The 13,250-nt window shown below is 42.9% G+C and overlaps 1 protein-coding gene across 1 annotated transcript in view; it reads left to right on the forward strand.

Moving 5' to 3' along the window:
- CYP2U1 (cytochrome P450 family 2 subfamily U member 1) overlaps positions 1-9,809 on the forward strand; it is a 49,915-nt gene extending 40,106 nt beyond the window's left edge. The window contains exons 4-5 of the mRNA XM_077476687.1: positions 3,280-3,447; positions 4,681-9,809. Coding sequence (XP_077332813.1) covers positions 3,280-3,447; positions 4,681-4,859 — 347 coding nt within the window. The 3' untranslated portion in view covers positions 4,860-9,809. The remainder of the gene's footprint in view (positions 1-3,279; positions 3,448-4,680) is intronic.
- The last annotated feature ends 3,441 nt before the right edge of the window (positions 9,810-13,250 follow it).

Genomic DNA, 13,250 nt, shown 5'->3' on the forward strand with positions numbered 1-13,250 from the left:
TGTTCGCTGAAACCAAGTTTCAGCGGACAGTTTTTCGGAAATTCCGAAAAACCTTGTTCAGCAAACTGTTCGCTGAAACTGTCCGCTGAAAGCCCACACACGGGCGGACTGTCCGCCGAAACACTGTTCAGCGGACAAAGTTGGGCGAACAGTCCCCGCGTGTGTACGCGGCCTAACAGCTTCAACTCTTCTGAGAAGGCCGTCCACAAGGTTTAGGAGTGTGTCTATGGGAATGTTTGACCATTCTTCCAGATATAGTGCACCCCAACGTTTTCTCCAATGTTTCCTTACTTGTTTTTGTTTGCAGAAAGATCTTGAGCTGCATGGTGCCAGTGAAGATAAAAGCTTTGTTGCAAAGAAAATAAATGTCCCAATATGTCTTATTTAATTTAATGTTTTTTTACATATATATGAGGGAGGAGAAGATATCCATTGAGGTTGATTTATCTATGCATTAAGGTAAAAAAAAACCTTCTGGGTGCAGCTTTCCCCCAGTCTCCCTCATACCTAACTGTGCTCCGCCCATCTCGACAGGGAAATGTGCATGTTTATCACAACCAGTGAGCCAATGAGAAGAGAGGGGGGGGGGTCGAGCCTGCTCGAGTGCCCCTATAGCAAGAGACTTCATATTGGGGGCACTCAGCATGGGGGGGGGCAGGACCACCATCAGGGGACCCAAAAGGAAGAGGAATGGGGCTGCTCTGTGCAAAACCATTGCACAGAGCAGGTAAGTATAACATGTTTTTTTGGTTGCTTTTTATTTTTTTCATTTATTTTAACCTTTAGAATTACTTTGAAGTGCATATCCAGTCATAATTGTGTGTGTGTGTGTGTGTGTGTGTGTGTTTGTGTGCTGGATAAAAGGAGGAAGGCCTAGAACCTTTAGCTGGTTTTATTGTTGCTCTTGATTCAAAACATTGGGTAGATTTGCCCTCAAGGTTATTACACTTTTACAAGAAGAAACCTCTCCAACAGAGATACAAACAGCAATGAAAAGCCTTATGATGCATACACACGACCAGACTTTCCGGAAGACTAGGTCCGAAGGGATTAGACTGTCAGACAATCTGATTGTGTGTGGGCTAGTCTGATAGTTTTTCAGAAAAAAAATCAGAAGGACCTAGAAATAGAACATGTTTCAAATCTATCCGACGGACTCAAGTCCAACGGACTAAAATCGGGAAAACTGTTCATCTGTGTGCTGGTCCAACGGACCAAATACAACGCAAGGGAAGCTATTGGCTACTGGCTACTGAACTTCCTTGTTTAGTCTGTTTGCAAAAGTCTGTTGGAACTCTGCCAAAAGTCAGTCGGGAAGACCATCGGACCTAGTCTGCCGGAAAGTCCGGTCGTGTGTACGCGGCATTAGGGTCATAATCACTGTCTCTGTCAGTTTGTTTTGGTATTTCTTTATCCATTTGGGGAGAGTTCTTTTTTTTTTGTTCTGGTGACACAACAGGATGTGAGGGTGAAACTCCCAAGTGGTGATTGAGATTGGTAAAAACCTGGTAGATGTTCTTTCCCACTCTATTTTACAACAAAAAAGCTTTCAGTTCGAGATTCATTCTTTTTTAACCCCATAAGAGACAGTCTGCCTTTGTTTTGTAAGATTTACCTTGGTGGTTACATGAGCACCAGCATTTTCTTTCATGTAAATGTAGCCAAGTCTGAGACTCTTCAGGCCTAATGGTGACCTCCAGAGTTAAGGACAGCTGACATCTTTCCATGTAGATTGAGTTACAAGGCACCGTGGGTGCAAAGTAAGGTAGATTAATGGGCGCCAGACACTTCTTGAATGCAAAGAGATTTATTTTTTCTTAAACAGAAGTGTGGGAGAGAGGGTTTAGGGCCAGGACACCCTTTAGTAGTTGCTGTGTCAATTAGCAGACTCCGAGACTTCTATAGGTAGGCTGGACACCACATCTGCATGTGTAGACACGCAGTCTTCTATGGCAACAATCTTGAACACAACCCGATTCTAACACAGGTTGTAATGAACTCTTTCACTTCTTCTACAATCTACTTTTTAGATCTTCACTCAACTGAGCTCCCAGTCCATCACTTAGACCCCGCTGATCCACTGTCACAGGATCTCCTGAGCTCTTCCAATCTTCTCACTGAGTATCTTCCTCAAGCATCACCCCGTGTCCCTGCTGGGTCCCTAGCTTGGCACTCACAGATACTCCTAAAGCATCACCTCACCAGCCTGCTTGGTCCCTGGCTTAGCACATAAGACTGCTCTGCTAGCGACACCTCCACTCGCTGGGTCCCTGGCTTGACACCAGGTGGTTTCCCGATTCTTGGTGAGAATACTGCTCTGGTACTTGCTTCAGCTACTCACGGTGGTCCCTGGTAACAAGGTGTATGGTCCCTTAGTGGCGACGGCTTCCCCTCTACCTCCGACCATGACAGATTCTCCGTCCGGCAAAACCGCCACTTTGGTTGGACTGCAAGCCGCAGTCCTAACCCTGCGCTGCTCTCTTGCTTTTGGATAGGCCCTCAGACAGCCTAGCAGCCAGATGTAACCGGGATAGGCTTCAGGTTCTGGCCAAGCAGCCCAGGGCAGTAAAACACACGTTCACCCAGACAGCCGTCCAAGTGGCACAGAACCCCGATCACCTGACCTCACCCAAATAAATAGGCTCTCTCAGCAGGCCAAGGCACCCAAGAAGATCCCTGCCCATTGGCTGAGACATCCCATCTATTCCTAATCTTTTCTTGCAATGCCCTTGTCTTATCTAATGCCATCAGGTACCCGGCCATTTAGTGATAGAAGAGAGAAGTGCAGCAATTCCAGAATTAGAATGGAATCAATCGATCTCCTATAAATTGGCCAAGGCAACTATACTTGGCAGGTAAATTTACTAGCAACCCTGCCTAAACATCAGGGTGCTGCATAATCTAAATGGTGTACATGATTTGTTCGTTCTGAATTACCATGTTTGAAATTGCATCTTGGCTTCAGGTGTAACAGCAGCTGTATATCAATAATTTAGCAAGAATGTAATGGGATTAATTCAAGTCAAGGTCGTTGTACTTGTTAAATGGGAATCCCTCTTAAGAAAATGGATTCAGCAAGTCTTTTTTTATGTTAAGTGTAGTAGATTCAACCATGCATCAAACTGAATAAGGATCTTCATTATTAAAAAAATGTATAAAGACAATTTTATTTAGATGAGTCAACATGATCTGTAGTACATTTGAACATCATATGTTTATAGTAATTGTTCCATCTAATTTGATTTTACCAAATTAAATTTGTGTGTTTTTTGTTTGCAGTGTTCCAAGGCTACACCATTCCAAAAGGCAGTGTGGTTCTGGCTAATCTCTGGGCTGTACACCGAGATCCGCAGGTCTGGGACAAGCCAAATGATTTCAACCCAAGCAGATTTCTGGATGACCATGGACAGATTCTTAAAAAGGAAGCCTTTATTCCTTTTGGCATTGGTAATAACTCTTGTTATTCTTGCAAACCCAGTCACTAAACTCTCATATGATTATCTTTAACAACAATTTTTTTTCAATATTTCTAAATCTGTCTGTAGCTATTTTCTCCACTGCAAGATACACTCATCTGTAGCAGCAATGTAGGTGTAGGAGGAAGTCGAGAGGAACCTAGTTCCTCTATGGTTTCCTCAGCCACAGAGAGGAAACATCCGATTGGATCCTAGCACCCCATGTGACTTTGGTGGCCATCCTGGGTCAAGCAGAGTTTATTGAAGGTCCAGCTCCTGGGTTTGGTGTGCATTTCATGCTAGAGTAGGGACAAGTTACCCATCTGACAGGGAAAGTGCTTAGTATCAGGGAGAGGTTCTGGAGGAGTAGGGAAAGAGGTGGGAGACGCCACACTTCTGGAAGCCTTCCCACTTGGGTATGGACCGGCCAGGCTGCATTTCACCCCTCGAGACAGATGCCGTCAGCACACCTGATGACTAATTTTACTGACACACTGCTGTTGCATTTGGTGAGTTTTCCCAGTCAGGTTGCCTTCCCACTGGGCTTGTTCTGTATTACTGAACTTCAGTTACAAAATAATTCTGTTTCTCTATGCTGGGACTCTGAGTGTTTTCTGACGCTGCACCACGCTGTGTCTACTCACATGCCTCCTTTATTAAAATAATACTTTGTAATCCCACCACGCTTGGTTCCTGTCAAGCTGTCACATGGGCTACTTTAGAGAATACAAGTAGCCATGCATGTAGACAGAAAATGGCTTTAGCAGTTCAACAGCACTAAGATGCAACAATGGATCAAAAGAAGATGAAAACACATATTTTTAGAGATAAAATGGGAATTGTTATGAGACATGATTCTTTAGCATGATATAGGTCATTACGTTAGAGTATACATTCATGTTTTAACCTTCTTGTCCATTGCATGTGATATTGGCCATACACAAAGAAAATTTAGCTGGATCCTGATGAATTAGCCAAAATTTTAAACTTTGGTGGCCATGTCTGCAATCTCCCATCCAACATCCTTTGATCTGAAATTTGAAGGAGCCGGGTGGAAAATTGTTGACTGAAAAGCGGCTCCATCCAATCAGATGCAGCCACTGTTCAGGTATTCTGACGGCTGGAAGTATAGTATATATTATAAAATGTAGCCTTTTTTGATAACTTGTGATTATTATTCTGACAAAAGATGAAAATATTAATGATATAACTTTTCTGTAACCAGGTCGAAGGGTCTGCATGGGGGAACAACTGGCCAAGATGGAGCTTTTTCTTATGTTTGTCAATCTCCTGCAGTCTTTCAGTTTTTCATTCGCTGATGACACGTTTCAGCCTATGTTGGAAGGACGGTTTGGCCTCACACTCGCTCCTTTCCCATTTGACATAAAGATACAAAAAAGATAACCAATTTTATAAATCAAGCGTTTGCTACCAAAGATGAATAGATTTTGTCATTCAAGTGTCCCACATATTTCAAGGGTTTTTTTTTATTGGGCCAGGAGTAAAAATACAGCAGCGAGACAAAAATGTATTATGTTTTAGTACTGTGTCATATTTCACTGATATGTGGAACAGAATTATATTGTTATTATTTTGTGAATTATCACATTAGTAGTTCTAGGTGAATGCTTTATCACAATCATTGAGCATAGTTCAATGCAACTGAATCAGGCCTAATGTCCATTATCAAGTTAAGAAAAGCATTAGCCCACGTACACACGGTCGGAGATTTTGCCAACCAAATCCGTCGGATTTTGCCCGTCGGATTTAGTCCGACGGATTGTGTCCGAAACTGTTGCATACACACGGTCGGGCCAAGTTGGCGAAAAATCCGATCTTTCAGAACGTGATGACGTAATTTCGTTACGATGGGACTACATTCAGGCTAGTAGCCAATAGCTTTGATGTAGGAATTTGATCTGAGCATGCGTGGCACTTGGTCCGATGAAAATGCTCTACACATGATCGGATTAGGTCCCTCCGGCCCAGTTGGTCGGGAAATATTTCCAACATGTTGGAAAATTGGGTCGGACGGAGATTCGGACGGAATCAGTCCGATGCATACCACACACAGTCGGATTATCTGACGACATGGTCCGATAAGACTCATTCCGACAGATTCTCCGACCGTGTGTGCAAGGGCTTAGACTTTCACATTAGAGTCTTTGATAAAGACATTGCACAGTTACTGACTGTATAGCGTAACATATTTCAGATACCAAAAGGGTTTAAGTCTACATTTCTTTTAATTTTGGATAGAGTAGGGAAGGGTAAAACCCACTGTCGGTTTTCTTTGTGTCACATTAGGGAGATTTACCTTAACATCCTGTCCTGTAAGCTCAACAGGAAGTGAGAGGTTGTCTTTCCAATGTGGAAAAAAAATCTCCATTTAACAGTTGGCAGGGGAACAAGTGTCTCATTGGAAGATTATCCCTTTTGTCTTGTTCAACTCAACTGTTTTGCTTTTATTTTTTAACCCCTTGCCGATTAGCGCACAATGATATATGTCGGCACAATGGCATGGCTGGGCAAATGGGTGTACAGGTATGTCCCCTTTAAATCACGGCATAGTGGGCGCATACGTGCCGCCGGCCTACTCCATGAGCGTGCCCATGGACTTGATGTCTGCCTAGGGCCCGCGATCGTGTCACAGAGCGGGAGAATGGGGAGATACCTATGTAAACAAGGCATTTCCCTGTTCTGCCTAGCAACGTGACAGAGATCTATTGCTCCCTGTCATATTCTAGTGAGACAATCCCCCCCCCTACAATTAGAATCACTCCCTAGGACACACTTAACCCCTTGATTACCCCCTAGTGTTTAACGCCTTCCCTGGCAGTGTCATTTACACAGTAATCAGTGCAGATCACTGTCATTACTAATTAAAATTCCATAAAGCTATCCCCTATTTTGTAGACGCTATAACTTTTGCACAAACCAATCAATATACGCTTATTGCGATTTTGTTTTACGAAAAATATGTAGAAGAATACATATTGTCTTAAACTGAGAAAGAAATTTTTTTTATAATAGCAAAAAGTAAAAAATATTGTTTTTTTTCCAAAATTGTCACTCTTTTTTTTGTTTATATCGCAAAAAAAGAAAAACCGCAAAGGTGATCAAATATCACCAAAAGAAAGCTCTATTTGTGTAAAAAAATGTTGTTCGTGTGTAACGTCGCACGGCCGCGCAATTGTCAGTTAAAGTGGCGCAGTGCCGTATCGCAAAAAGTGCTCTGGTCAGGAAGGGGATAAATCCTTTTGGGGCTGAAGCGGTTAAGGAGAAAAACAAAATCACACTGCAATAGTGGCAAAGCGCATCACGTGTGTTTGGGCGCTATTCATTTTTAAATGATACCTCAAATGTGACAATTGTGGCAAAACGGCACTGCGTTTGAGGTACCATTAAAAATAAATGGCACCCAAACATGCGTGGTATATTTTGCCACTATTGCAGGCAGAATCGCTGCAAATTCTGCCTGGGATCCCAAATTGCTAAATGGGAATGAGGCCTTATGCTCTGGACACACAATAGGATTCTCCCACAACAAAATCCATGTTTTTTTCCCAACAGATGTTGGCTCAAACTTGTCTTGCATACACACGGTCACACAAATCTTGTCGGAAATTCCGAACGTCAAGAACGCGGTGACGTACAACACGTACGACGAACCGCGCAAAACTTAAGTTCAATAGTGCGGCTCTTCTGCTTGATTCCATGCATGCGTGGAACTTTGTGCATCGGAATTGTGTGCACACGATCGGAATTTCCGACAACGGATTTTGTTGTCGGAAAATTTGAAATCCAGATCTCCAGGAAATCCCGATGGAAAATGTCCGATGGAGCTTCCACATGGTTGGAATTTCCGACAACAAGCTCCCATCGAACATTTTCCTTTGGAAAATCCGACCGTGTGTATGGGGCATTAGAGTGAAAACGTGAGCTTAGAATTCAGCTTTAGGCCGGGTTCACACCGCTGCGATGCGGGAACGCCGCGAATCCGCGGTGTTTTCCCGCATCGCACACCTCCCGCCGGCAGTTCACACTGCCCTATGCGGACGGCTGGGAGTGTCAATGATATGTTAATGACACCCCCAGATCCGTCCGCATATCGCAGTGCGATCTGCCGACTCGCACAGGAATCTGATCGCATGGTGTGAACCCCCATGCGATCCGATTCTGTTGTGGACCAAAAAAAGGGTCCCGTGCGAGTTTGCTGCGGGAGCGATGCGAATTCAGCCATACTATCTGTATGGCTGTACTCGCATCGCTACGGAGATCGGATGTGATTTGCGGTGCGAATCACATCCGGATCTCCCCCCGCAGCAGTGTGAACCCAGCCTTAAACTCGGTAACAGAACATTTTATGGTGATGGCACTGCTGAATTTTGTGTTGATATATCTTTTGAGACTATTGGTATTTATTCTACATTAAGTATCAGGATAATCAGTCCAGCCTAAACTAGTTTTGAAAAAAAAAAAAAAAAGAGAGATTAAAATACAATTTACATACTGTAGTATACTAATGAGCTTTTCATAAAAATTTTTTAAAAATTCTACTTAGCCGAATTTGACCAAATGCTAATGGAAAAGGGAGCTGTCTGTGCTTGCAGCCCAGCAGCAGCTGCATGTAAAACACAGTACAACACTTCGGAAAACTTTATAAGAAGTCTGAATCAGACACCAAATACATGGAGGCATTTGTCACATAATATGGGGTCTTACAACTGGAGTAAACAATACTGTAGGTTTTATCGCAGGGGCAGTGCATTTTCCAAAGGTGGATAATAACTTACATACTTACAAGTAGTACACTGCAACACAGGGAGGTGGGCAGCAGGCATATGTATAGGTAGGCACAGGCATATTAGGGTGCCTGCTGTACCACTGCACTGTTACTTTGTTGCCTATGGTGACAACACAGGGTTACTATAAAGTAATTTTAGAGTATGTTTTCAGTAAGAAAGCATGCTGCATTATTTTTGTTGCTGCATTATGCTAAACATAATTTGCATGGGACTTAAACATTTTTACATGCTTGCTCATCATATGTTTATGATTTATTTTAGACACAGATATGTAGATTCTCCTTTTAGGAGCCATCTGTATAGCAAGCAGTGTATTTAGCACCCCTGCAGAACAGATGCAGAGGACACTCTAGTATTTCTAATCAGTCTGAGCAGACAGATAGATATAGGCCAGCTATAGATGGTTCAAATCTTGGTAGAAACTGGCCGATGTTCCAACTGTGTACGGGCAGGCTGAATGTACCAAGTTGATCAAACAATCAAGTTGGGTACAGCCAGACTGTCAGATTTTGCTTGCGATTATCGCTAGTGGCTTGTATAGCCGCTATCAATAATCATATGCATAGTTGCCAACATTGTAAAAAAAAAATTCGGAACACTTTTTTGCCAGTAGGCGGAGTTGTGTTATAATTAGGGGGCGGGGCATGCGGTTATAGGTGTGGCATAGGAAAAGGATAAAATGTGACGCGCAGCGCACCGTGGCAAAACAAGAGGGCTTCCCCTGTCAGCACTATCTGTGAATTTCTTTCCTGCACCTAAAATTCACACCGTCTATGGCCATACATACCTCTTTAGCAGGCTGAACAAAAAGAATCAATAGAGTCCACCATCCATGCTAAACAGCCTGGATGGAGGACTTTCTCTGACAGCAATTATATTCTTACAGCCACTGACATCGGCAGAATACATAACGACTGATAGTATCTGAAAGAATGCAGTCATTGTTTGGCCAATAACTTCACCCAGCTCCTTTAATCGAAGTTTGTTAAGCTGGGCAGTTTAGCATGCTCCCTCTGGCAATCCTGTCTCAATACAAAGCAGCACAGGCAGACACTGCCAGCACCGCTCAGCTTGAGGGAGAGAAATAGCATTCTCAATAGGCTGTTAAACCCACCAAATGAAAGGTCCTCCCAAGAGTTCTGCACATCGGTCTGCCACCATAGACTTGATATTGTGTCATCTAAAATCTATAAGCTGCCTTTGTTGCTACACAGCATCTGATGTACAAGTCAGGGATATCAGATTTGCACTCAAAATATAGTTCCATGGCTTAATGGAGTTGGATACTTCTACAAAAATAAATATCACTAAATAACATTTTTTAGATGCACATACCAATGCAAATAATAAACAAATTATTTGTGTGCCTTAATATGTTGTAACTGCTTGTAAACCATTAATAGGTTTGGGGATCTATTTTCTAAAAAGATATGTATGTGTTTGTATACTTGTAAAAAAAAAAAAAAATGCTGGTCTCTATGAAAAGCTTGTTCAGATGTATTCCTTTTGTAATAACTGTGGTAATTCAAATAAAATGTTATATATATTTGTGTTTGTCACTTATTTATAATGGAAATATAAAAGCTGATTTCTTATATATTTATATGTCCCACCTGGCCTATAGCAAAATGACGGCCGGGTGGTGGTTCTGTTATCCTGACTGGGTGTCATATGACGTCCTTCAGGAAAACAGCCGCCGCGCACCCGTGGGGGTGCGCATCGCGGCGATCGGTGGTGTAATGTGTCAGTTTGACACACCGCTACATCGATCTTGGTAAAGAGCCTCCCACATAGGCTCTTTACTATGCAATGAGCTGTGTCCAATCATGGCTGATCACAATGTCAATAGGAAAACCTGTTGATCGGCTTTTCCTCAATCGCGTCTGACAGAAGGCGAGTAGAGGAGAGACGATTGGCAGGCCACCTGACAGGGGGGTCTGCGCTGATTATTTATCAGCACAGCCCCCTTGGATGCCCACACTAGACCACCAGGAGAGCCGCCAGGACCACCAGAGAGGGGGGCAACATTTGGATGGCCAGGTATGTACCCCATGGCCATCCACATGTGCAAATTATTCCCAATCTGTGCCAATCAGTTCCCACAAATCTGCACTGATTGGCACCATTATATAACATATGATGCCCAGCAATGCCACCCATCAGTGCCACCAATCAGTGTCAGTGCCACCCATCAGTGCCACCTATCGGTGCCCATCCTTGCCCAGTGCCCACCTATCGGTGCCCATCCGTGCCACCTATCAGTGCCACCCATAAGCCCATCAGTGCCGCATACCAGTGCCACCTACCAATGCCCATCAGTGCCACCTCATTGGTGCACCTAATCGGTGCCTGTCAGTACAGCCATATCTGTGGCCATCATCGAAGAAGAAAACTTACTTATTTACAAAAATAAAAAGAAACAAAGAAAAACTTGGTTTTTTTTTTCAAAATTTTCGGTCTTTTTTTATTTATTGAGCAAAAAATACAAACTGCAGAGGTGAGCTATTTGTGGGAACAAAATTATAAAAAATGTGTTTGGGTACAGTGTTGTATAACCACACAGTTGTGATTCAAATTGCGACAGCGCTGAAAGTTAAAAATTGACTTGGGCAGGAAGGTGTCTAAGTGCCTGGTATTGAAGTGGTTAAATTTGACCTGTAGTCCGGACATTTGAATACAGTCGGGAAGGGTTTTTATTGCTATCTGTGTGCCAATTATTTAACAGATTCAGTGCAGATGTACAAATCTCCTGCCGCAGCTATTGTATTCTGACCGAGAGTGCCTGCAGAATACCCAAACAGCAGCTGCATCTGATTGAATGCAGCCGCTGTTCAGCCAACAATTTTATAGATGGTTCCTTCGATTGTCAGTTGGGGATGTTGGGATCCCGCAATCCTGGCAACAGGGTCACCCATGAAATGATTTTCGCATGGTGTATGGTCAGCTTTACTTCCTAGGATGGTAACCAAGAAGGTAACTGAGGGAATATCTTTCTGATAGGGACTTAGCAGTACATTTTTTTTTGTAGCGTTAGGAAAGGTTAGAACCTTTGCTGACTTCATAGTACTGGGGAGGTTCCCTCAATTTTTAGGACAGGAAGAGAGGGGTAATGTTTACAACGGGGACAAAACCCTTTCCTTACTTTATCCAACATCAAACAAGAAAGGCATTTATATCTTTACCTATTGCTGTCAGCCATATACATATATAGTATGCAACATATATGTGTACAACTGGCACGGTTTTTCTGTGTTGTGTATCCACTTCAATACCAGGCCTATTCTGGCACTTCTCTCCTACATGTAAAAATCATAATTCTTTTGCTAGATAATTACTCAGAATCCCCAAAACATTATATATGTTTTTTTAGCAGACACCCTGTAGAATAAAATGGCGTTCATTGTAACTTTTTATCTTGCACTTTATTTGCGCAATAATTTTTCAAACGCCTTTTTCTTGGAAAAAAAAAAGGTTTCATGAATGAAAAAATAACAGTAAAGTTAGCCCAATTTTTTTGTATAATGTAAAAGATGATGTTACACTGAATAAATAGATACCTAACACGTCACGCTTTAAAATTGTGTGCACTAATGGAATGGCACCAAACTTCGGTACTTAAAAATCTCCATAGGCGATGCTTTGAAAATTTTTACAGGTTACCAGTTTAGAGTTACAGTCTAGTGCTAGAATTGTTGCACACGCTCTGGCATGTGGCGATACCTCACATGTGTGGTTTGAATGGCGTTTACATATGTGGGCAGGACTTGCGTGTGCATTTGCTTCACAAGCTCCCGGGGACAGGGGTGTTTAAAAAAAAAATTTTTATTATTATTTTCATTTTACATCATGTCCGGGACTCCGACGGTCATAGAGATGACTGGTGACTATCTGGTCACCGGAAATCTCTATTGTAGTCATGCGGCACCAGCCGATTCTTTCTCCGGGCCCCCGATGGCAGAGCCCAGAGAAGGACCGGATGGTGGCGGGAGTAGGGGGAAGTAAGTAAGAATGATCAAATGGTGGAACTGCCACTATTCATTCTTATGGTGCACAGAATCGCCATCTGGAAAGAATGATATCTGAATGATGCCTCTAGCCGCAGGTATCATTCAGATATCCCCGCACAAAGTCAAGGATGTAATTTAACTATGGGCGGTAGGGAAGTGGGTATACATACATTCAGCACCCCCCACTACAATGACCGAGCTGTCACCGAAAACTCCTGGTTACTATTTACGATCAGAAACCAGAAATAGGTAGGCCCTTGATCACATGACCACTGTGATAGCCCATCACATTGATCATATGATCACATGATCAGGAGCCTTTCAACCAGTTAAGGCTTTTGAAGCCTCCTTAAAGGGTTGGCAGTATCTTTTTGACAGACCCAAAATCCTACATTTGCTTCAATTACACAATTTCATAACTACCGTATATAAAATTGCACGGGAAACGATGCTATGCATTTTCAGAACTGAAAAAGCTAACCTTAGTATGATGGACATCACTGTAGCAAACTCAACATTTTTTTTCACTATTAATAACAAAAATGGAATAGCGGATAGAGGGGGAGGTTTTGAACACCTGTCAGGTATGTTGTCAGTGTCCTTGTGTAGTGTCACAGTTTGCTGCCTATCACAGGATGGTGCGGAAGTGACGTTGTTGCGTACTGCGCATGCGCGATGCGTTCCAAACGCTCGCGCCGTGCGTTCCAACATAGTTTCGGCAATACAGTTCAGCGAAACCATCACATAATGTTACGGAAGTGATGTTACACACAACACAAACACGGGCCACGTTGTTGCGTACTGCGCATGCGCGATGCGTTCCAAACACTTGCGCCGTGCGTTCCAACATAGTTTCGGCAATACAGTTCAGCGTAACCATCACATAATGTTACGGAAGTGTTCGTTACAACACTAATACTTCCCTTGTTACCTAGTAGGTTTTGCATTGCTGGGACTTGTAGTGCCTATCCTGAGCTACA

The sequence above is a fragment of the Lithobates pipiens genome, unplaced genomic scaffold (assembly GCF_037356315.1).
Source record: "Lithobates pipiens isolate NorthernLeopardFrog02 unplaced genomic scaffold, aLitPip1_a1.2 Scaffold_13, whole genome shotgun sequence".
Lineage (NCBI taxonomy): Eukaryota > Metazoa > Chordata > Amphibia > Anura > Ranidae > Lithobates > Lithobates pipiens.